A 24,494-nucleotide genomic window follows, 5' to 3' on the forward strand; every position below is an offset into this window, starting at 1 on the left:
TGTGCCACAACTTGGATAATTTGACTTTGATTTCTTTTCTTTTACATGAAAGAACTTTATTCACATAAATGAATCTGCCTTTTTTTTTTTTTTTTTTTTTGAGAGGAGTTTCGCTCTTGTTGCCCAGGCTGGAGTGCAATGGCGCAGTCTCGGCTCACTGCAACCTCTACCTCCTGGGTTTAAGTGATTCTCCTGCCTCAGCCTCCCGAGTAGCTGGGATTACAGGCATGTACCACCGTGCCTGGCTAATTTTGTATTTTTAGTAGAGACAAAGTTTCTCCATGTTGATCAGGCTGGTCTTGAACTCCCGACCTCAGGTGATCCGCCCGCCTCAGCGTCCCAAAGTGCTGGGATTATAGGCATGAGCCACCACACCCGGCCGAATTTGCCTTCTTTTTAACATGGCTTGCTTCTGTAGTCAAATTGGTAACAAGAAAGCAAAGAGACCCAAGCACAGTAGGTCCTCAGTGTGGCTGGCAGGTTCTCAGAAACTGCAACATTAAGCCCTGGGTCACAAAATCAATTTCACCATAAACTAATTGATGCAGACAAGAGTTAAGTTCCTATGGCATACTACTGGTCATAAAAAAGCACCAAACTTCTAAATAAAGACCCAAAGCACTTCTGATATTAAACATTGAAGTAAATGGGAGCACATTTAAGAACACACATTTAAGAACAATTAATTAAAGTAAGGAAGAACATCATTTACCTGGTTGCAGTTCAGGGTTGAGGGTGGACGGAGGCCATCCCGGCAGCTTAGGGCCAAGGCGGGAACCAGCCCTGGCCGGATGCTGTCCCATGACAGGGCCAATCCCATGCTCTCCCACGCTTGCTCACACCGGGACCTGTCCACATGTGCCCATTGGGTTTCAGGAGGACCTGGAGAAAACCTAGCCGGGCACGGGCAAGAGGAGAATGTGAAGGTGCCCCCTGCTGGGACGCGATTCTGTTTTCTCATCAACATTATAACAAAACGACGTCATTCAAGGACCTGCATCTTGTTAGGAAGCAACGCTGGTGTCCCCACCACCAAGAAATTACCACCTTTTCTTGTTTTCAGTTTCTCGTGTGCAGGCGTGCTTAGAATACAGACTTGGGTGACTGGGAGAAAGCAGGGCCATGGGAGACCTTGTTTGTGACCTGTTTTCTCCCCCCGGCTCCCTGCTTCGCTTGATTTCTCACCCTCCCAGGCGCTCCCTTGATGGAGTCTCAGCTGTCTGCTCTGATCACGTCTCTCCTCTCTGTCTCCCTGTGCTTTGCTTACACTTAGATCCGTCCATTCCGCTCGTTTCCTGGAGCTTCGGGTGCCGAGCCGGGCACCCAGCATTTCCTGAGGGCCTCCCACGTGCCAGCACCCGGGTGGCAGGAACTCGCTGTTCGCAGCCCATTTCCTGGCAGGCTCAGAAGCCCTCCCTCAGTGAAGGAACTGAACCTTCTCCTCTGGATTTCCTCCGCTAAGTCCAGCCGTGCCTCAGTAGCCATTCTGTGAATACAGAATTTGAACTGAAGTGTGACTTCAAAGTAATACATTTAGAAAAACGTCTTTCTTAAAATTTTAAATGCACATGTCTTGAAGGAGCTTTGACTATTAAATTGTCAAAGCTATTAAAAGAGAGTTCATAGCATACACTAACTAAAAAGAATATGTAATACTTAAGAATAATTTGAACATGTTTGATTTAGAATTTGTGTTTATTGGGACAAATATCTGTTCTGTAGTTTATCTCTGTCTAGACAATGAGTAGTTTGCTGATTAATTAGAGCTTAAGGAATTTCGGCTTACTTAGAAAAAGACATTAAGTACTTAATTTATGTTTGAGCCTTTATCGACAGTTCTGTATATCTCTAGACCATTTGGTTATTCTGCAAAATTTAACGTGGCAGCCAGTGTCTTCAGAAATGTTTTCTAACTCTGATGCCCTGGGCACCGAAATAGTGACTGTAGTGCATGTCAGCCTCTGCCCGGAGCAGCTCTCTGAACTAATGATGGGAACTGGTTGTTGTAGGTATTTAACATGAAGTCGCTTCAGATTGTGTTTCCCGCCCGAGCAGACCCCGAAAGCCCCATCCTGGACCTGGACCTTCACCTGCCCTTGCTGTGCTTCCGGCCTGAGAAGGTGCTACAGGTATGCAGCCCCGCCCTGGTGAGCGCGTCTTGTGTTCCCTGGCTTAGTGGGGCATCAGAGCAATGATCAGAGATGATGAAGATGCGAATTTATTCCACAATGCACCGACTGGTATACTCGAAATGTTTATTATTATTTTTTAAAGCCAACGTTCCCTACAGTGCATGATATTTGCAAATGGCACCCTTTGCAGAGTCTCAGGTGGCTTTTGTTTGGCAGATGGAGCTGAGGGACCAGGGAAGAGCACGCAGTCAGTCTGGTTTGGTTGGGTGGTGTGTTTATGAGCATTTTCTGTTTATTGTACTGAATCAGAAGTGTGTGCATGGGCCGGGTGCGGTGGCTCATGCCTGTAATCCCAGCACTTTGGGAGGCGAAGTGGAAGGATTGCTTGAGGCCAGGAGTTTGAGACCAGCCTGAGCAACATAGGGAGACCTTGTCTCTACAAAAAAATTTTAAAATGAGCTGGATGTGGAGGCACGTTCCTGTGGTCCCACCCACTTGGGAGGCCAAGGCGGGAGGATTGCTTAAGCCCAGGAGTTCAAGGCTGCAGTGAGCCATGATCACACCACTGCACTCCAGCCTGGGCTGGGCAACACAGCAAGACCCTGTCTGTATTTTTTTTTTAAAAGTGTGTACTCAGTGCGGCGGGTTCTCCCCTCAGATCCTGACATGCATCCTGACAGAACAGCGGATCGTTTTCTTCTCCTCGGACTGGGCTCTGCTGACGCTGGTCGCCGAGTGCTTCATGGCCTACCTGTATCCGCTGCAGTGGCAGCACCCCTTCGTGCCCATCCTGTCGGACCAGATGCTGGATTTCGTCATGGCCCCCACGTCCTTCCTCATGGGCTGCCATCTCGACCATTTCGAAGAAGTCAGCAAGGTTAGGTAGCGAACCTTTGATTTGGAATGCTAAATTCCTGTGAGTCCATCCCGGGGGCACATGGGAAGATGCGTCTGAAAGTGCTCTTCGGTGAAGGCGGGGTCTGTGTGCTGCAGCGAGGTCATGGGTACCGTGGGAAGTGGCTGTTCCCTCACTGTGTCATTGTCCTGTGACGAACCCGGGACCCCTTAGTCTCCTAGTGGAGACAGGACAGTGAATGTGCCTGCCTCATTGTCCCGGTGAGGGCTGAGTGAGGCAGTAGCTAGCACTGGGCCTGCCGCAGGTGCTCATAGGTGGTGCTGTTGTAACCCCTCTGTGGATCTGACACGGCATGTTTTTAGTCGGTGAGCTGATGGATTTGTGCTAAATATTGCGATGATGCCAGGAGGCGGACTGTGTTTGGTTTTTAAAAATAGCTTTATTGAGATACAATTTACATACCTCAAAGTTTACCCAATTAAAATGTATGATTCAGTGGGTTTTAGGATATTTATAGAGTTGTGCAATCATCCGCCGTCCAATTTTAGAAGGGAAATTTTCATCACACATTAGCAGTCAGCCCCCAGGGCCTGACAGCCACACCCATGCGCTTTTTCTCTGGGTTTGCCGGTTCTGGACCTCTCATGGGAACAGAGTCGCTCCATGCACTATCCTTTCATCTGGCTCCTTCCACTTCGCATCATGGTTTTGAGACTCCTCCACGTGGTAGCATCTCTCAGCACTTTATTTTTATTGCTAACTAGAGTTTCATTGTATAAATAGACCGAATTTTGTTCATCCACTCACAATGAGGTCATCGTGATAAAATCTTCATCACACTGTTCGGTGATGACCGTGTGGGTTGTTTCCACCTTTTGGCTGCTCTGAACACTTGTGTGCAAGTTTTTGTGTGGATGTGTGCTTTCGTTTCTCTCGGGTGTGTCCCTAGGAGTGGAACTGCTGGGTCATAAGAAAGCTCTTTGTTTAACCCTTTGAGGAACTGCTAAGCTGTTTTCGCAAAGCGGCCATGCTGTTTTACACTCCCACCAGCAGTACGAGGGTTCTAGCTTCTCCTAACGTCCTCACCAGCGCTGGTTGTTGTCTGCTGTTTTAATTGCAGCCCTCCCCGCCGCCGGTGAGGAGGAGCTGGTATCTCACTGTGGTTTGATGTGCATTTCCCTGGTGATGAATGATGTTGGGCATCTTTTCCTGTGTTATTGGTGGTTCGTACAGGGTAGGTTTACATTTAACTTTCCATTTTGAACAATATCTTTCTTTCTTTTTTTTTTTTTTTTGAGACAGAGTCTCGCTCTGTTGCCCAGGCTGGGGTGCAGTGGTGTGATCTTGGCTCACGGCAACCTCTGCCTCCCGGGTTCAAGTGATTATCCTGTCTCAGCCTCCCAAGTAGCTGGGACTACAGGCATGTGCCACCACACCTGGCTAATTTTTGTATTTTTAGTAGTGATGGGGTTTCACCATGTTGCCCAGGCTGGTTTCAAAGACTTGGCCTCAAGTGATCCGCCCACCTCGGCCTCCCAAAGTGCTGGGATTACAGGCATGAGCCACCATGCCTTGCCCCCTTTTGAAAATTTCTAAGTGTGCACAAAAATAGAAGAACACAGCATGTGTCATGCGCCTGTCACAGTCTTCAGCCCGTTGCCAGCTTCGCAGTCACCCCCAGCCCCGCTTTTCCCAGAGCATTTTAAAGCAAATCCCAGGCTCCAGATGCTTCCCTCACAAGTGTTGGGAAGGGCCCGTTGGCTGGGCCCGGCCAGGGTCCCCGCTGCGGGGGAGAACAGTGCTTGTGTGTTCCTGCCAAGGCGAGTGACTCACTGGGGAAAACACACTTCAGGAAAAGGCCAGGCAGACCTCTGTGGAAGGAACGGAAAAGCGTCATCCATCCCGCCTTGCAGACGGGGAGAAAATAAGCTGTGTTGTGAAGTTTAAAGTTGTTTCTTTTTTTAGTCATTAGGGGAACAAAATTGTGTTTCAGGCTCTTTTAGGAGGACAACTTTTTTCCACATGTTAACCTAGCAGTTCCAGTCAGCAGTGGGGGACACCTTTGAGGCACTCACCTGTTGGGAAAGATCTCAGGAGAAGCAGCTGCTCTTCTGGATTTGTTTCGGTGTTTTGTTTTTGTGTTTTGTGGCTGGCGGTGGGATCTGCAGGAAGGAGCTGGCAGTGACCCTATGCGCCTCCATGAAACACTTGTGTCTCCCAAAGACGCTGGGCGTTAACACGTCCACGGGACCAGCTGTGTGCCTCGCTGCTTTAGCTTTTTGTGTATTTGCCTTGTAAGGTTTTGAGGCCAAGAATATGCTTGTGCATATTTCATGTAGCCACCTGAACTGCACTCTAAAGGGCGGGGCCCAGAATGAGAGCCGGGGAGTCGGGGCCTTCCCCAGGAACCTGGCATCGCATTCTGGGGCTGTTAAAGTGCAGGGCTCGGGCGCATGACTCAGTATTTGTGTACTCTGTCACAGGAGCCTCTCCAAGTCATCATGTGCATATCTCAAATATTCCAGAGCTGTGTGGTCTCTTAGCCCAGGCCCCTGCCCATGCTCTGGTGCTTGGAGGGGTGGAGCTGGCTGGGGAGCTGAGCCAACACAGTGGATGTTGGAGGTTGGTGGTGCCCTCACTGGAGTTCTAGAATGCTCCCTCCAAGACTCCCAAAAAGTAGTACATGCAGTGTTTGTTCCAGGGTAGGAGAAACCTTGTCAACAACATGTATTGGAATCTTTTTTTTTCTTTTTTTGAGATGGAGCTTCGCTTTTGTTGCCCAGGCTGGAGTGCAATGGCACAATCTCAGCTCACTGCAACCTCCGCCTCCCAGGTTCAAGCGATTCTCCTGCCTCAGCCTCCTGAGTAGCTGGGATTGCAGGCACACGCCACCATGCCTGGCTAATTTTTGTATTTTTAGTAGACACGAGGTTTCACCATGTTGGCCAGGCTGGTCTCAAACTCCTGACCTCAGGTGATCTACCCACCTCGGCCTCCCAAAGTCTTGGGATTGCAGGCAGGAGCCACTGCACCCAGCCTGTGTTGGAATCTTCACTGAAAGAGAAAGGCATATGGGTAAGCAAAATGTGGTCTTTCCAAATAACAGACTATTCAGGCTGAAGAAGCAAGGATGTTCTGACACATGCCACAGATGGGTGCGCCTCACAGACATCAACGTGGAGTGAAATAGGCCAGTCCCAAAAGAATAAATGCTGTTCGTGAATCCACTCATTTGAGGTCCCTAGAGGAGTCAAATTCATGGAGACAGAAAGCAGATTAGTGGGCATGTGGAGGGGAGGTTGGGAGCTGTGCTGGATAGTGACAGTTTCAGTTTTGGGATGATGAAAACGTTCTGGGGATGGCTGGGGGAGATGCTTGCACAACCACTCGAATGCACTTACACTGTCAAGCTACACGCTTAACATTAGTTACATTGACACAGTTTATGTTTATTTTACCACAATTAAGAAAAATAAGAGAAAGTCATATTTAATCAAATTTAGCCCATTAACGTAGCTCATGATATATACTAGATTTTTGTGTAGAAAATATGAGGCTATGTGTGCATTTATTTTATTATTATTATTATTATTATTTTTTTTTTTGAGACAGGGTCTTGCTCTGTTGCCCAGGCTTCAGTGCAGTGGTGTGATCTCGGCTCACTGCGGCCTCAACCTCCTAGGCTCAAGGGATCCTCCTGCCTCAGCCTCCCTAGTAGCTGGGACCACAGGCACGCGCTACCACACCCGGCTAATTTCTTTTAAATTTTTTGTAGATACAGGGTCTCACTGTGTTGCTCAGGCTGGTCTCAAACTCCTGGGCTCAAGCAGTCTGCCTGCCTTGATCTCTCAAAGTGCTGGGATTACAGGTATGAGTCACTGTGCCCAGCCTATGTGTGCATTCTAAAGAGGGTCATTTAATTAATGATGACACTGTCTTAGTGAACTTAAAACATATTTATGTGCTTTCAAAGAGGTGTACAAATTCCGAGATTCTTCTGTCAATCTTTACAGATGATTCCTTGTTTTCTAGGAAGCCGATGGTTTAGTTCTGATAAATATTGATCATGGGAGCATCACCTACTCCAAGTCCACGGACGATAACGTGGACATTCCTGATGTCCCCCTCCTGGCGGCCCAGATGTTTATTCAGAGGTAACGGGAAACATTAATAATATGGATTTCAGACCGTCTTTGTTCAGATTCTGCATTTGCCACTTCGAGTATCTTTTCCAATTTTATATAATTGATAGATGTTTTATATATTATAGTTTGGAAATTATTTGTGAATTTTTTTTTTTGAGATGGAGTCTCACTCTTGTTGTTCAGGCTGGAGTGCAGTGGCGCAATCTCGGCTCACTGCAACCTCTGCCTCCCGGGTTCAAGCGATTCTCCTGCCTCAGCCTCCCAAGTAGCTGGGATTACAGGCGCCCACCACCGTGCCTGGCTAATTTTTGTATTTTCAGTTTTCACCATGTTGGCCAGGCTGGTCTTAAACTCCTGACCTCAAGTGATCTGCCCACCTTGGCTTCCCAAAATGCTGGGATTACAGGCGTGATCCATCACGCCCGGCCATGAATATTTTGAAATGAAAGTGATTTGTCTTTATTCCAATCTCGTCTGAATGTTAATTTGAGTCAAGAGACAGTCACATCCCCCAGGAAACCTACCCAACCTCTGTGCTGTGCCCCAGGATACTGTGCCTGTGATCCTTGAAGTTCCCTATCCATTCATTCATTCATTCACTAGATGTGTATTGCATACCCATCGTATACCCGGAATTGGGCAGTGCCTGTGTACTAATGACAGGACTGCCATGGCCCCTGCCCCATGACTTTGTCTGCTGGGTTCTGATGGGCGTGACACATTCTGTCCGAGCTAGAAGTTGTCCATTTCTTTCACTCCTGGCACTGTATTGGCACTTTATTTTTTCTTTTTCTTTCCTTTTTTTTTTTTTTTTGAGATGGAATCTCGCACTGTTGCCCGGGCTGGAGTGCAGTGGCGCAATCTTGGCTCACTGCAACCTCTGCCTCCCGGGTTCAAGCGATTCTCCTGCCTCAGCCTCCCGAGTAGATGGGATTGCACCTCCACGCCTGGCTAATTTTTTGTATTTTTAGTAGAGATGGGTTTCACTTTGTTGGCCAGGCTGGTCTTGAACTCCTGACCTTGTAATCTGCCTAGCTCGGCCTCCCAAAGTGCTGGGATTACAGGCATGAACCACCGCGCCCGGCCTGGCACTTAATTTTTTCACACCTTTTTATGGTTTATGTTTTCTTTCATCTCTGTTACTCAACCTCATTGGCTTAGATCAGGCGTCAGCAAACTTTTTCCAATAAGGGTCAAATAATATTTCACGCTTTGGGGGCCCTGAGGTCTCTGTCGAGGTGCAGAGGCTTGGCAGGGACTTTGGTCAGGGGAGGGTGAGAGGAGGTGTAATTGCTAATTACGTCAGGACGGAGGTGTTGGGCGTGCCCCAAGCAGTGACTCAGCTTCGGTGCCAGGGCTCCCTCGGGGTTGCTCTGTGGAGCTCATTTTTCCCTTCAGCATTTTATAAAATGATAGCAGGAGAAATCCTGCTCTTGAGTCCTCACAACCTGTGGGGTCCAGCTGCAGTCAGGCCCCGAGTGCGGTCGTAGAGGCGACGCTGGAGGGAGGGGAGCGCTTAGGCTTTTTGCAAACAGCCGGGCTGTACTTGCTTCTGGTGAAGCCTGTGATGCAGTCTGGATTTCGGTCAGCAGTCACCTTTCTTCTCTTCGCCTTCCTTTGTCTGCGTTGGGAGGGGTGGGAAGGAGGAGGACGGTTTCTGGCCTGGCCTTTCACCTGGCTTTTCTGATTTCTGACTCTTACCTTGGTGTGGATTATTCCTTCTCCCTGGAAGGTTTCTGAAAAATGTTTAGGAGAACTACTTTTTTTTTTTTTTTTTGGAGACGGAGTCTTGCTCTGTCACCCAGGCTGGGGTGCAGTGGCATGATCTCGACTCACTGCAACCTCCGCCTTCCAGGTTCAAGCGATTCTCCTGCCTCAGCCTCCCGAGTAGCCGGGATTACAGGCACCTGCCACCATGCCCAACTAATTTTTGTATTTTCAGTAGAGACAGGGTTTCACCATGTTGGCCAGGCTGGTCTCGAACTCCTGATCTCAGGTGATCCACCTGCCTGGGCCTCCCAAAGTGCTCAGATTACAGGCGTGAGCCACCATACCAGGCCGGAGAACTACCTTTATTATTGTTCTTGCATCTTAAAAAATTCCCTAAGGCCTTAAAGCCAAGCGGTGGTCTCGCACAGGCAAGGCTTGTTTCTGTTTGCTTGGGCTGTGGAATCGCTGGGCTGTCCTCCCCAGCCAAGGGCACCTGAGCAGCCGTTCTGTTGGCAACTATCCTCTGCGTGAACTTTGAAGGAGACACGTGCTTTCCCAATCATCTCAGTTTCTTTCTGGTAAGCCACAGCTGCTTCCTTGACTTTTAGAGTGTGACATTCTGTAATACAACTGAGCTTTGTGAGACTGTGTTGAAGCTCTGAGCACTCCCAGGAAGGTAGGATTCTGCCTGTGTCCTCATCTTCTTGTTAGAATTCCAGAATAGAAACGCACACGGTGCGGAGGCTGGACCCCGCTTTGGCTAGATCCCCCAGAATGGGGATGCAGAATGTCGTGTCTCCCACAGCCTCATTTTTGGAGACTGTTTTAAAAACACAAGCTAATCCGTGTGCCATGGGTGACCTGTCTATAAGAGGCCTCTGAGCTCATGATACAGGTTGTGGGGTGCGGTGTGGGGGGGTTCTGCTCAAGGGGCTCTGGAGTACAATATACATCTCTCTGCAAGTGAGCGTGTGGCTGGGAGGGACGGGGCAGCCCCCTCCTTGCCCAGCTTTCCCCAGCACCGTTGGCTCTTGGTCACTCTCTGCACTGCTGTCTTCATCTCTGATGGAAGTCGCTTTCTCCCTGGGCAGCAGGGCAGGGTCCCCAGCTCAGGGCTATGCTGGCTACATGCTTGGGTGAGGGAGGCATGGGGTTCCGGGGGAGGGGATGGCTATCTCCTTCAGACCCCACCGTCCCTGCACCAGAAGATGCAGAAAGAGAAGCTGCCACTCCAGGTGGCATCATAGCCCTTTTTACATGAGGAAAGTCATCAAAATTTCTTTCCCTGGCATTCTGCGTGTTCTTTCAGATGAAAGGCCAGTTTGGTGCTGGTAAACATCACCGTTCTTGAGACCCCTCTAGGCAGGGGTAGTTGCCCAAGTCCTGTGAGTCTGGTCAGCCAGGGCTGGGCTGGCCCCTCAGCAGCTGCTGCTCAGCACGTTTGGAGAAAACCCTGGTCCTGGCCCTGGCGCCGCCTGCCTGCCTGCCACCGTCCCCTGGTGGGCCACTCCGCCCAGAATACCGTTCTTCCCTTTTCCTGTCCCTGCCTCCAGGAGGGTCAGGCAGTGGCAGGGGCCTGTGGCCAATGCACCCTTCCCATCACAGAGGAGATTGGCTCCTGCCGGCCATGCTGACCTGGCCCACACCCCCACGCCCCCCACCATGCTGGGCTGCACTGGGTCCATCAAGTCCCCCGTCTGTGTCTTCCTGTCACATCTCCAGTTCCAGGTCATCTCCTGGGAGAACTCTTCTCCACCCGCTCAGTCTGACTGTCGTGTCTCTCTAGCCCATCGCTGTGATGTGCGTCTCTGCCTGATGTCCCCGTTATGTCCTGTTTTCTTGATTTGTCCCTTTTCCTACTTCCGCCCACTCACATGGAAGTGCCGTGCAGGCAGGGGCTTGGCCTGTGTCCACCACCCATCCCTAGCACACAGATCAGCCGTGCAGGCAGGGGCTTGGCCTGTGCCCACCACCCATCCCTAGCACACAGATCAGCCGTGCAGGCAGGGGCTTGGCCTGTGTCCACCACCCATCCCTAGCACACAGATCAGTCGTGCAGGCAGGGCCTTGGCCTGTGTCCACCACCCATCCCTAGCACACAGATCAGCCGTGCAGGCAGGGGCTTGGCCTGTGCCCACCACCCATCCCTAGCACACAGATCAGCCGTGCAGGCAGGGGCTTGGCCTGTGCCCACCACCCATCCCTAGCACACAGATCAGCCGTGCAGGCAGGGGCTTGGCCTGTGCCCACCACCCATCCCTAGCACACAGATCAGCCGTGCAGGCAGGGGCTTGGCCTGTGCCCACCACCCATCCCTAGCACACAGATCAGCCGTGCAGGCAGGGGCTTGGCCTGTGCCCACCACCCATCCCTAGCACACAGATCAGCCGTGCAGGCAGGGGCTTGGCCTGTGCCCACCACCCATCCCTAGCACACAGATCAGCCGTGCAGGCAGGGGCTTGGCCTGTGCCCACCACCCATCCCTAGCACACAGATCAGCCGTGCAGGCAGGGGCTTGGCCTGTGCCCACCACCCATCCCTAGCACACAGATCAGCCGTGCAGGCAGGGGCTTGGCCTGTGCCCACCACCCATCCCTAGCACACAGATCAGCCGTGCAGGCAGGGGCTTGGCCTGTGCCCACCACCCATCCCTAGCACACAGATCAGCCGTGCAGGCAGGGCCTTGGCCTGTGCCCACCACCCATCCCTAGCACACAGATCAGCCGTGCAGGCAGGGGCTTGGCCTGTGTCCACCACCCATCCCTAGCACACAGATCAGCCGTGCAGGCAGGGCCTTGGCCTGTGTCCACCACCCATCCCTAGCACACAGATCAGCCGTGCAGGCAGGGGCTTGGCCTGTGTCCACCACCCATCCCTAGCACACAGATCAGCCGTGCAGGCAGGGGCTTGGCCTGTGTCCACCACCCATCCCTAGCACACAGATCAGTGTATGGCATACAGTAGGTGCTCAAGAAATATGTGTGACCAGATACGCGTTGCTTCTGTTTATTTTGTATATTTCTAACGTCCCTCTGCACATGCAGCCTTTAGTGGTGTTGGGAACGCCAGGGGTCCAGTCTCATGGTGGCTCAGGGTTGACAGATACCTGTGAGTTCCTGTCCCTGAGTGAGGCCCTCTGGGGTGAGCCTTTGGCCATCTCCTGGTGGGCCAAGAGTGGTGACACCCAGGACGTTTGTTGCAGGGCACAGAAGGGCATCTGTTCCTGCCTGGGCAGGAAGTACAGAGGGGAAGCCATGGGGGAGCTGTGACTGTCCCTTCTAGGCAGCTGTGAGTGACTGGTCAAGAGGCAGCCTCACCTGGAAGCCTTTGGTGCCCTAGAAGGGGGAGTGCCCTCACTGCAGTGGCAGGACAGGAATGAGCTGGCCTGGGTGAAGTGTGTGTAGTCCAAGTCGAGGCCCGTGTGAGTCCATGTGTGGAGGTGAATCCACTCTTCCAGTGATGTACTTTTTTTTTTTTTTTTTTTTTTTTTTTGACAGAGTTTCGCTCCTGTTGCCTAGGCTAGAGTGCAGTGGCACTATCTCGGCTCACTGCAACCTCCGCCTCCCAGGTTCAAGTGATTCTCCTGGCTCAGCCTCCCGAGTAGCTGGGATTACAGGTGCCCACCACCATGCCTGGCTAATTTTTGTATTTTTAGTAGAGAAGGGGTTTCACCATGTTGGCCAGGCTGGTCTTGAACTCCCCGACCTCAGGTGATCCACCCACCTCGGCCTCCCAAAGTGCTGGGATTACAGGCATGAGCCACCGCGCCCAGCCCCAGTGATGTACTTTAACGACCACCCGCCCCTCAAATTATTGATCGGTATTTGTGTCTGTGAAGTGTTCATTTACCTGGTGGGCTGTGTGCTGGTAAGTGGCCGTGGCCAGTGGTGCTGGGGCTGAGCCAGCTTCGGTCTTCCTCCTTCCAGGGTACAGAGCCTCCAGCTCCACCACGAGCTGCATGCCGCCCACCTCCTCTCCAGCACAGACCTGAAGGAGGGCCGAGCCCACCGGCGGTCCTGGCAGCAGAAACTCAACTGCCAGATACAGCAGACCACCCTGCAGCTGCTCGTGAGCATCTTCAGGTATGTGAGAGAATGTTCCCGGTGTCCATGAGGAGGTAACCAGCCAGCCATCCATTCTTTTTTTTTTTTGAGACGGAGTCTAGTTCTGTCACCCAGGCTGGAGTGCAGTGGCATAATCTCGGCTCACTGCAAGCTCCGCCTCCCGAGTTCACGCCATTCTCCTGCCTCAGCCTCCCGAGTAGCTGGGACTACAGGTGCCCGCCACCACGCCCAGCTAATTTTTTGTATTTTTTAGTGGAGATGGGGTTTCACCGTGTTAGCCAGGATGGTCTTGATCTCCTGACCTTGTAATCCGCCTGCCTCGGCCTCCCAAAGTGCTGGGATTACAGGCGTGAGCCACCACGCCCGGCCGCCAGCCATCCATTCTATGGGGATCGTGCACCCTGCCCCAGAGGGCAGGCCATTAGTACCATCTGCCTGGCAAACATGAGTGGTCCCCGCCCCCTGCCAAAGCTTTTCTTGTGACTGTAACAATCAGCAGTTACGGGGAGTTTGTTCTTTTGATTCTGACCTTGCCTGTGCCTTCCTAACACCTTCTCCTGCTGGTGACTGTGCCTTCCTAACGCCGTCTCCTGGTGACCCCCTGCAGGTGGCTGTTTTGGGGCAGCTCTCTAGGAAGACGTAAATCTGATAAACCTGCAGGGAGCACCTGTCACTCTGGCCTGTGCTGGCTCTGGGCTGTGGCTCAGTCCACGGAGGGCTCTGTCCTGAGCGGCCTGCATCCAGGGGCTAGTGAGGGACAGACAGGCCATTTTGATGTGACTCATAAGCTAGATCATGAAACCATCTATGGGAGAGCCACAGGACGGGTGGGGCACTCAAGATGTGCCTGTTAGCAAGTTTTCTTTCTCCTCATTCCACTAATTACAGCATTAGCTACCTCCTGCATGCTATTGCTTCCCCAGCACTTGAGCTGGAATTGGTTAAGTGGACAAGTCAAGTGTGTTTATTTCAGTGTGATACAGTACAGGTATTGAGTTGCTATTTCTGACCTAAATATGCAGTCACTTAAGGAATGTATGGCAAAAATGATAGCTTCATAGATAAGTACTTCTTAATGCAAAAGCCTTTGGGCTTCTCCCACCCTTTCTCCTTTTCTCTGGCAGTGTTCCTCCTCTCCTTCTTGCTGGTTGCTCCCTGACTCCAGCAGTGAAGGAGGCACCCCCGATGCTGGCCTCCTCTGTTCTTGAGGTGCCTTCTGCTTTGGGAGGCGGTTAGCACAGAGCCTGCTGGCTTGATCATACTCTGCGTGATTATTTCAAAATGGAAATTTGAATGGCCTTTTTTTTTTTTTTTTTTTTTTGAGACGGAGTCTCACTCTGTCACCCAGGCTGGAGTGCAGTGACGCCATCTGGGCTCACTGCAACCGCCGCCTCCCAGGTTCAAGCAATTCTCCTGCCTCGGCCTCTGAAGTAGCTGGGACTGCAGGTGCCTGCCACCACCACGCCTAACTAATTTTTTGTATTTTTAGTAGAGACGGGGTTTCACCATGTTTGCCAGGCTAGTCTCCAACTCCTGACCTCAGGTGATCCTCCTGCCTCGGCCACCCAAAGTGCTGGAATTACAGGTGTGAGCCATAGCACCCAGCCTGAATGGCCTGTTCTTTTGATGTATTTGTTTGCATAAAGCAAATAATTTATTAGGAGAAAATGGGATGGTGTATTACAGACATGTGATATTATCTCTGCTCAAAGAGGCATCATTAGTGTGGTCCTAAATATGTTGTTTTCCTTTTGTTCTTTGAAGATGAAATATTTTAGGAATAATTTTTTAAAATTTCTTAATATTTTACAAGCTCAATGAATTGACAGAAAAGCAGAATAGTCCCAGCCACTTGGGAGGCTGAGGTGGGAGGATCTCTTGAGCCTAGAAGTTTGAGACTAGCCTGGACAACATAGCAAAATCCTGGCTCTTTAAAAAAAAGAAGCAGAAAATATGATTACATATGATAAAACTTTATTTCCCCTAGATGAAATAATTTATTCTGTCCAAGAAAACACTGAACACATTATGTACTGACTATGCCCTGTAAGGTTATTCATTCTATTTGTATATTACTTTAGATCTGAGAGATCATGTGCTAAAATCTCGATGAGTTTGTAACATGATCTGAGGAAACTGGGTACAAAGAGGTGAAGTGGGCTGGGCTTGGTGGCTCATGCCTGTAATCCCAGCACTTTGGGAGGCCGAGGTGGGTGGATCACCTGAGGTCAGGAGTTTGAGACCAGCCTGGCCAACGTGGTGAAACCCCATCTTTACTAAAAATATAAAAATTAGCCAGGCATGGTGGTGTGTACCTGTAGTCCCAGCTACTCGGGAGGCTGAGGCAGAAGAATCACTTGAACCTGGGAGGTGGAGGTTGCAGTGAGCCAAGATTGTGCCATTGCACTCCAGCCTGGGCCATAGACCCCGTCTGAACAAACAAACAGACAAACAAACACACAGGTGAAGTGACTTGTCCAGGAAGGCTGGCTGCCGAGCTGGTCAGCACTTGGAGAGTCTGGCTGCCCCTCTGGGCTCCCCACCCTGAACTCAGTTTCATGTGTGTGAACCGCAACTGACTTTTGTGTCTTAATTTGCATAAGGAACTAGTGGGCTGGAGGAAGGTGAGAACAGGAACGCTGCCTTCTGGACTTTCATTCTAGTTGGGGGAAATTTATGCTTGACCACAAAATACATCCATATTGTATCATTTTGGTAATCAAGAATCTTGCTGAAGAACACGGCTTTTTCAAAGTTCGTATCTCTTGTAACCATTTTTCTGCTACTAAAAGTGGTATATTTTTCATGTATTTAAGAATGTTTTAGCACTCAGACTGTCTTTCTCTTTGTTAGGGATGTAAAGAATCATTTAAATTATGAACACAGAGTCTTTAATAGTGAAGAATTTCTCAAAACCAGGGCTCCAGGGGACCATCGGTTTTATAAGCAGGTGAGAGCTGTGGGATTTGGGTGTGCCTGTGTGTGTTCAATCCATTATCCTTTTCTGTATTTAAATACTTTTCAAAATAAATGTTCTCAAGTGTATCACTTTTTCCAAAAAGTTTGTTTTAGCATGGTTCCTTTTGACCATGTGGCTCTCCCTCTTTTAAAAAAAAAACAGCTTTTTAAGAGTATAATTTACTTATGGCCAGGCACAGTGGCTCATGCCTGTAATCCCAGCACTTTGGAGGCCGAGGTGGGCAGATCACCTGAGGTCAGGAGTTCGAGACCAGACTGGCCAACATGGTGAAATCCCGTCTCTACTAAAAATACAAAAATTAGCCGGGCGTGGTAGTACACGCCTATAATCCCAGCTACTCAGGAGGCTAAGGCAGGAGAATTGCTTGAACCCAGCGGGTGGAGGTTGCAGTGAGCCAAGATGGTGTCACTACATTCTAGCCTGGGCGACAGAGCAAGACTCCGTCTCAAAAAAAAAAACAAAAAATAAATAAATAATTTACTTAAAATATGGCCATTTTAAATGTGTGGTTTGATGGATTTTGAGAAATGTACATATCTGTATCAGCACTTCCTCAACCTGGACATAGAACATTTCCATGGCCCCAGTCTGCCCCATCCCTCCCCAGGTCCTGGCAACTCTACCTGTGTGCGTCCCCGTAGATGGCTGGCCCATCTCAGAGTCTTGCGCAGTGCAGTCCTGCGGTCTGCGCTCTGTCTGCCTCTCTCCCTCAGCCTCCTGCCTCGGACTGAGCTGGGCTACTGTGTGTCTCAGTGGCAGCTCCTTTTTTGCGGCAGCTCCTTTTTTTTGCTAGGAATGTCCCGTGGTTGGGACAGAGTGCGCTTTGTTCTTCTGTCCACCTGCTACTGAGCATTTGGGTTGTTTCCGTTTGTGACTATTACCAAAAAAATAATCACCCTGGGGGCTTTGCCCTGGCAGGCGATTGAAGCTGCCTGAAGAGCCCCTTGATCCTTTTGGGGTTTGTTTTTACAGCTTTGGGGTGGGCCGAGAACAGCCTTTCTCTAGGGTTGGTTTACAGCCTAACCCATCTGCTAAGTGATGTGCCCTGCCCCGGGTGTCTCCTGAATGGCTGGGGGGTCAGCCAGGGCCCTCCGCCTTGGCTGTTGGGAGCGTGACTGGCTCTCTGCCCTGTGAGCTTGGAGAGTTGTTTTGCTTACAGCTTCCCAGTTGTTCTTTGGTATGATGTGCTTTCGCCCTATGACTGGGCAGCGGGGTATTCAGCAAAGGCTTAGGGAGACCCCGATGCAGGCTCCGGGAGCTCCCTGTATCATTCCCTCCTCTCCAGAGCCCTGCCCGAGGCTTCCAGCTGCCTCAGCCTCTGTGAGCTCCCTCCATGCCCTCAGTGCTGGAGCTGCACCAGCCACGAGCCTGCCTCTTGTTCAGCGTCTGAAAGCAGTCGTTTCCTCTTTTTTTATCGAGCTTCCTCATAGTTTATGTCAGGAGGATATGTCTGAGCCTTGTCTACTGCCTTATGGCCAGAAGCTTGTGTCCACCTCTTGTAGCTAGGATGAAATACTCCTTTGTTCACGGGGTGGGTATGTGGGACCCAGTGTGTGAATGTATGGCAGCCATTTCTTCTCCTGTGTGAATGAGGAAGAGCAGAAAACCCTCGAGTTCATTCACTCAGTCAATATCCAGTGGGTGTGAGTGGTGATGCCCAGTTCTGTGCCAGGAGGCTCAGGGGCTTTGGAGCAGGGACTTCGGGAGTCGGCGCAGCCCAGTGACCAGCCCCTCTGTCTTTTCCAGGTCTTAGACACCTACATGTTCCATTCTTTTCTTAAAGCCCGGCTCAATAGGAGGATGGATGCCTTTGCTCAGATGGACCTCGACACCCAATCGGAGGAGGACAGGTGCTTCACTGTCGTGTTTTGGATCCGCAGCTCTTTAGGAATCACAGTGTGCAAGGACCTCAGTTTTATTTGAATGAGTAAATGAGAAAGTCAGTGGGAAATGCCTTGTGCTTAGAAACTCATGATGAACTGGGCGACAGCTAGGAAGCTCTTCTCTCTACGTTTCTACTTCTTTTTTTTTTTTTTTTTTTGAGATGGAGTCTCACTCTTGTTGCCCAGGCTGGAGTGCAGTAGCGGTCTCCACTCACTGCAACCTCTGCCTCCTGGGTTCAAGCAATTCTCCTGCCTCAGCCTCCTGAGTAGCTGGAATTACAGACACCCACCATCATGCCCAGCTAATTTTTGTATTTTTGTAGAGATGGGGTTTCACCATGTTGGCCAGGCTGGTCTCGAACTCCTGACCTCAGGTGATCCACCCACCTCAGCCTCCCAAAGTGCTGGGATAACAGGCATGAGCCACCATTCCTGGCCTGTTTCTGCTTCTTGAGGGAATGCTTGAAACGTGCCCGATGTTAGCATGCTCCCCGTGGTTTGTGGCCCTGCGTCTTCCTTGGTGCTGCTCTCTCCCATCTCCTTTCTCTCTTCCCACCTCCCACCATCCTCAAAGCCTGCTGTTTTCCATCTCTTCCTTGCTCTTTTCCTGAGCCCCCTCCAACATGTGTCTGCTGCAGTCAGGGCCCCTGTTGGCTTATGCTGGTTTCTTCTAGGCTTGCGTCTGGGTCCCCCTGAGGCTGCACTTGGTGAGATTTGGGCAACACATTCTTTTTTTTTTTTGAGACAAAGTCTTGCTCTGTAGCCCAGGCTGGAGTGCAGTGGCATGATCTCGGCTCACTGCAGGCTCCGCCTCCCGGGTTCATGCCATTCTCCTGCCTCAGCCTCCTGAGTAGCTGGGACTACAGGCACCTGCCACCACGCCCGGCTTATTTTTTGTATTTTTAGTAGAGACGGGGTTTCACTGTTTTAGCCAGGATGGTCTTGATCTCCTGACCTCGTGATCCGCCCGCCTTGGCCTCCCAAAGTGCTGGGATTACAGGCGTGAGCCACTGTGCCCAGCCAAAGGGCAACACATTCTTACCAGTCTGTTTTCCACTGGTGTCCAAGTGTATCACACACTCTTCATCACACTGGGAAAAATGCTTAGTTTAGGCTTATTCTTCAATCATTATTGTGTTTATAAAGTAAAGCGTTGTTTGTTCCTACCCCAGAATAAATGGAATGCTTCTAAGTCCAAGGAGACCGACCGTTGAGAAAATAGCCTCCCGGAAGTCCTCACATCTGCACATCACCCACAGGCGCATGGTGGTCAGCATGCCCAACCTGCAGGACATTGCCATGCCTGAGCTGGCACCCAGGAACTCCTCGCTCCGGCTGACGGACACCACAGGCTGTAGGGGAAGCAGCTCAGGTAAGGGCTGCCCCCCACCATGGTGCTGTGTGTCGGTCCCACCGTTCCTGCACTGCAAGTCATTGAGCAAAACTGGAACTTGTTTCAGGAGAGACGAGTGGGCTTGTTTTAGCAGTTGAGTTATTTGAAATGTTTAGAATATTCATTTTGCCAACGGTATGCCTTCTAGAAAATTATTTCTTGTCTGTATTTTCTGCCACCCAGTGTCACTGCTAAAGATAACGGGGGCTCGGCATGGTTCGGCATCCTTCACAGGTGTAGGCTGTGCGTGTCTCTGTATGTGTGGATTGCATGTGTACAAATACATATTTACACATCCACACGTGCGATAGGAGGCAGGGAGCGCGCCAGGCACTTTCTAGAGCTGGAGCTGTGAAGGAGTCCAGTGCCCCTGCCCTCGTGGAGCTGGCATTCCAGGGCCAGGGCTAAAGTGAGCAGGGCCAGGGATGGGGAGGGGGCTGTGACTGTGGCTGGGACATTTCCACAGAGATGGGACTGCATGGAGAGGCCAAGCCCAGCCTCGCACCTTCTTGGGGAGGTACGTCCTGTCCCTAGTGGATGGGAGAAACTGTCGGGAGGCCGGGGCCTTGACCCCCAGGGCACCTGCTGCTGCTGTCTCGGGCCCAGGCAGCAAATACCACGTGGCTCCTCCTGATCACTGTGCTGGGACCCCAGGAGCCGCATGAGCGACACCTTGATGACCCCGAGGGCTATGGTCCAGCAGGGGCAGTGTGCGTGAATGACAGACCACGTTGCCTTTATCAGCTGAGCGCTGGAGCTCAGAGCGAACATTCTGGAGGCCACTGTGGGGTCTGAGCCTTCTGCCCCTGGCTCTGTGACCCTCGGCAGGCGACTTCACCTCCCTGGTTCTGTGGTTCCTCTTCTGAACACCTGTCAGTCTGCCGCTGGCAGATGCCCTGTGCCCACTCATCCTGAGAGCATGCTCCGCTTTCCCTGCCCTCGGAACCTTTCCCTGGAGCCCCCGTGACCGTCCTCCTGCTCTCTTGGTCCGCTGGAGCTCCTGGGAGAAGAGGAAAGCCAGCAACCAGTTGGTGCCTAGCACCCAGAGGGCCCTTAGGTAATATCTATAGAAGGAGTTGGTGTGAGACACACACCTGGTTGAAGTTTGGCTCAGGCACTTAGTCGCTGTGTACCTGGGACAAGTAACCCAGGCTGTGGAAGCCTCGGTTTCCACATCTGTAGAACGGGACTATAGTAATAATACCCCTGTCCTGAGTTGTCTTTAAGGTAAATGAAACAATGGTTCTAAAGGGCTTCATTCTGCCTAGCAAGTACATCTTGGCTTAGGCTATTAGCTTTATCCTCAAATAAAGCCTCAGTACCTGATACCTCAGTAGTATTACTAGTTGTAGCAAACCAAATTGTTGAGTGAATGCTAGCTGCTGTTCTCCTTGGGGTACCATGGAAGCAAAGTGAGGGTTCTCTCATGCCTCCCAGGGGGCGGGTGTATGGAGCTTTCTGGAGGGAGCACACCCATTCTCATTTTATTTTGCATCCAGAGAGACACTGTCCTTAACAAGATGATGTGACAGGGACACGTGTTCATTTGTAAGGTCTGTGCTAATGGTCTCCTTTTTTCCCCTTAATGTTTTAGTTCTGAATGTCACGCCGAAGTCCCCATATACATTCAAGATTCCCGAAATCCACTTTCCGCTGGAGAGCAGGTACGTGCAGGAATACTATGCCGACTTTGTCTCCATGCTGAGCAAGGCCATGGGCTTTCTGGCCCCCGATAACTCTCTGCTCCTGGCCCGCTATTTCTACCTCCGAGGGCTCGTTCATCTGATGCAAGGACAGCTGCTGAGCGCCCTCTTGGACTTCCAGAATCTGTATAAAACAGACATACGGATCTTTCCCGCTGATTTGGTGAAGAGGACGGTGGAATCCATGTCTGCCCCTGAGCGGGCGCAGGCTCAGCGGGCGCCGGAGCTGATGAGGCTCATCAGCGAGATCCTGGACAAGCCGCACGAGGCCTCGAAGCTGGACGACCACGTGAAGAAGTTCGAGCTGCCCAAGAAGCACATGCAGCTGGGCGACTTCATGAAGCGGGTCCAGGAGTCAGGGATCGTGAAGGATGCCAGCACCATACACCGGCTGTTCGAGGCCTTGACTGTAGGTAAGAGGACGCCTGGCACCATCACAGATTTTATTATTTAGAGACAGGGTCTGGCTCTGTCGTGCAGGCTGGAGTGGACTGGCAATCACAGCTCACTGCAACCTCTACCTCCTGGGCTCAAGCAGTCCTCCCATCTCAGCCTCCCGAGTAGCTGGGACTACAGGTACGCGACACCGTGCCCGGCTAATTTTAGTATTTTTTGTAGAGACAGGGTTTCAGTATGTTGCCAAGGCTGGTCTCAAACTCCTGGGCTCAAGTGATCCACCCACCTCGGCCTCCTTAAGTGCTGAGATTACAAGTGTGAGCCACTGCGCCGGGCCCATATATTTTATTTTACTTTATTTATTTATGAGACGGAGTCTTGTTCTGTCTCCCAGGCTGGAGTACAATGGCACGATCTTGGCTCACTGCGACCTCTGCCTCCTGGGTTCAAGTGATTCTCCTGTCTTAGCCTCCTAAGTAGTCGGGATTATAGGCATGCGCCTCCACACCCAGCTAATTTTTGTATTTTTGTAGAGACAGGGTTTCACCATGTTGGCCAGGCTGGTCTCGAATTCCTGACCTCAAGGTGATCCACCTGCCTTGGCCCTCCAAAGTGCTGGGATTACAGGCGTGAGCCACCGCGCCTGACCCTATATATTTTAAATACTTAACGACAGTGGTCAGGTAACAGCAGTGGTGGGGTAAGCCGCCAGCAGGTGGCAGGCAAAACCGCTGCAGCACCGTGGTCTTTACAGTTGCTCTGGGCACTTACCTGCGAACGGGTGTGGTTGGCGGGGCCCTTAGGCAATGTGCCTGTCGCTGAGATCTTATACAGCCTGTCTCCAGGCTGGGCTCTGAGCTGCGCTCTGTGCAGGTGGAAGGGACGTAGAATTGCTGATGGGAGATGAAGACGCTCCTTTTCCAGGAGAATTGCTCAGCATCTAGACAGAACCATGGCCTCAGCTGAAATGCTGCAGACACATGCAAAAGCAGGGACACGGGACAAATGCCAGGGTCCTGCGACAAATGCCAGGGTCCTGCGCCCAGACTAACACCTGCTGCGTTTCCCATGGAGTGCAATGGGCTTGTACTTAGACCCAGCGGGGGCTCCATGTGCCGCTCTCCCTCCCTCCCCAGAGGGAGCCACTGTCCCAAGCTGGAGCTTTCTTTTCTGGCCATGTTTTTATGCATTTACTACAAATGGATGCACCTGACACAGTACCTAGGTTTCGTGAGTTTAAACACAAAAATGGGAGAATGGGAATTGTCACACCGTACGTCTGAGTTTGCACGTGCTCTTTTACTCATGGTGTTTTCGAGACGTATCTGTGTTGCTCCACATCCGTTGGGTTCATTCACCTCAACCACTGCCTGTGCTGTATGTAGTGTGTGGGCACCATTTGTCCACCTGTTTCACCATCAGTGGTGTCGCACCTGTTTCCTGGAGTATGTGTGGGTCAGTTCCTCTGAGATGTGTACCAAAGGCCTGCTTTGAGATGTGAGAACCGTCGTTCTGGCTTGGTGAGGGCCACGCCTCCATGCTCCCAGGCAGCACACATTCCTCAGTCTTGACTCTCGCCCGTTCTGAGTGTGCAAGGATGCCACACTGACGTCACAAACAGCGCACGTGCTTGGAAGCAGTTCTAGTTTCTTTTCTGTGAGCTGTGTTGTCATGGTCTTTGCCTATTTTTATCTTGGGCTGCTTCTCCTTTCCTTAGGGATGTGTAGGGCTCTTCACGCCCTTGGGAAAAGCTGTCCTGGTGACAGAGGCCCGGCAGGTGGCTCTTCCGGCTGTGATACAAGCGCTGCGGAATGCAGTTTCCTTGCTTATCTTGCCCGTGGCCTCTGAGGGATGTCATGGCCGAGTGTGTGTATGAGTGTGTATGTGTGTATATGAATGTGTGTGGGTGTGAAAATGTGTATGTGTGTATATGTGTGTGAGAGTGTGCATGTGTGCATGTGTGTGCACTGTACCTCTCCCTGCGTGGTGAAGCCATCAGATCGTGCACTCACTGGTCCCAGTTGTTGAGTCTGATGAGGGTGAGCTCAGAAGCCATCAGATCGTGGCCTCACTGGTCCCAGTTGTGGAGTCCGATGAGGGTGAGCTCAGATGCTCTGTGGTCACTCCCCGTGCTGTGCTTTGGGGACACTGAGATGATGCACCAGCCAAGCAGGGCAGGGTGGGCCCCACTTCCATTGAGCTCCTGTGGATGATAAGCACCACCCAGGAGCCACCTGGGGGGGCAGGGCAGGGGCTGAATCCCACTGGGGTGACTGTCGCTTACATGACAGGAGTCCAGGGCATGCATGGCGGCTCCTCCGTGTCATCTGGGGCCAGTTCCTTCTGTCACTCCTCTGCGGCCTGGAGTGGCCTGCTGTCTCCCAGTCATGAGCCGGCCCGTGGGCATCAGCACAAGAGCTGGGTCCGTCCATCTTTTAAGGCACCCCCACCCCCGCCACACAGTGACTTCTGTTTCCTCTCATTGGGCAGAATCGTGTCATGTGGCCGCCCAGTTGCAAGGGAGCCCGAGAAGGGGGATTTTGCAGCAGGGTGTGTAGGCCCTGTCCAGCGGACCTGGCTGGTTGTGATAATGCCATCAGTGGCCCTGTTGTCACTTTGGCCTTGCTTACGTTGCCGATTAGGTTAGGAAATGGTCTTGATTCTGGGATATGTGAGCCTGAAGTTACCAATGTAAAGCAGCACCTAATATATGTTTTGGCCAGATCGGCATTTGTTAAAAAAAACAACAAGGTTTGGTCAGAGCTCAGTGTCACCATCTTTGGATGAATTTATGTGATATAAGAATACATCAGAGATTTTATTGAAAAAATTATTGCAATTTCATCATTACATAATTTAATGGCAAAATATGCTATTAACAGTGCAAGGCCAATATGCTCTCTGTTGCAGCTGCCTGTGAGGTGGCCCTCCCCAGGGACACTGACGTGTCTGCCACTTCCAGCGTGGCCGTGCAGAAGCAAGACGTCCATGGACAGCTCCAATGGTGACGTCGCCTGCATGCCACCTAGCTGAGCAGGAACAGTTGTATTGGAGGCATGTGGGTGACGAGAGAGCGGTTAACAGCTGGTGTTTGTGTGAAACTGGAGACAAATGAGGACTGGGCATTGTGCCCATGTGGGCGTGTGCAACAACCGCGTGCATGACAGCTGCTGTGGATCGCACGGGCTCATGAGTGTGCCTGGTGTCCACAGATGTGCACAGTGGTCATAAG

General features: G+C 51.3%; 1 protein-coding gene across 6 annotated transcripts in view; it reads left to right on the forward strand.

The window, feature by feature from the left end:
- The window catches only part of DENND3 (DENN domain containing 3), a 68,808-nt gene that overhangs the window by 19,743 nt on the left and 24,571 nt on the right, over positions 1–24,494 (forward strand). For all 6 annotated transcript variants that reach the window (XR_008509342.2, XR_008509343.2, XM_024251308.3 and 3 more), the window contains exons 6-13: positions 2,010–2,129; positions 2,791–3,009; positions 7,021–7,142; positions 12,770–12,925; positions 15,761–15,857; positions 17,634–17,737; positions 18,943–19,142; positions 20,758–21,279. Coding sequence is in view for 4 of the 6 variants with exons in the window: in XM_024251308.3 (XP_024107076.3) it covers positions 2,010–2,129; positions 2,791–3,009; positions 7,021–7,142; positions 12,770–12,925; positions 15,761–15,857; positions 17,634–17,737; positions 18,943–19,142; positions 20,758–21,279 (1,540 nt within the window). In the remaining 2 variants the exon portion in view is untranslated. The remainder of the gene's footprint in view (positions 1–2,009; positions 2,130–2,790; positions 3,010–7,020; positions 7,143–12,769; positions 12,926–15,760; positions 15,858–17,633; positions 17,738–18,942; positions 19,143–20,757; positions 21,280–24,494) is intronic.

This window comes from Pongo abelii, chromosome 7 (assembly GCF_028885655.2).
Source record: "Pongo abelii isolate AG06213 chromosome 7, NHGRI_mPonAbe1-v2.0_pri, whole genome shotgun sequence".
NCBI lineage: Eukaryota > Metazoa > Chordata > Mammalia > Primates > Hominidae > Pongo > Pongo abelii.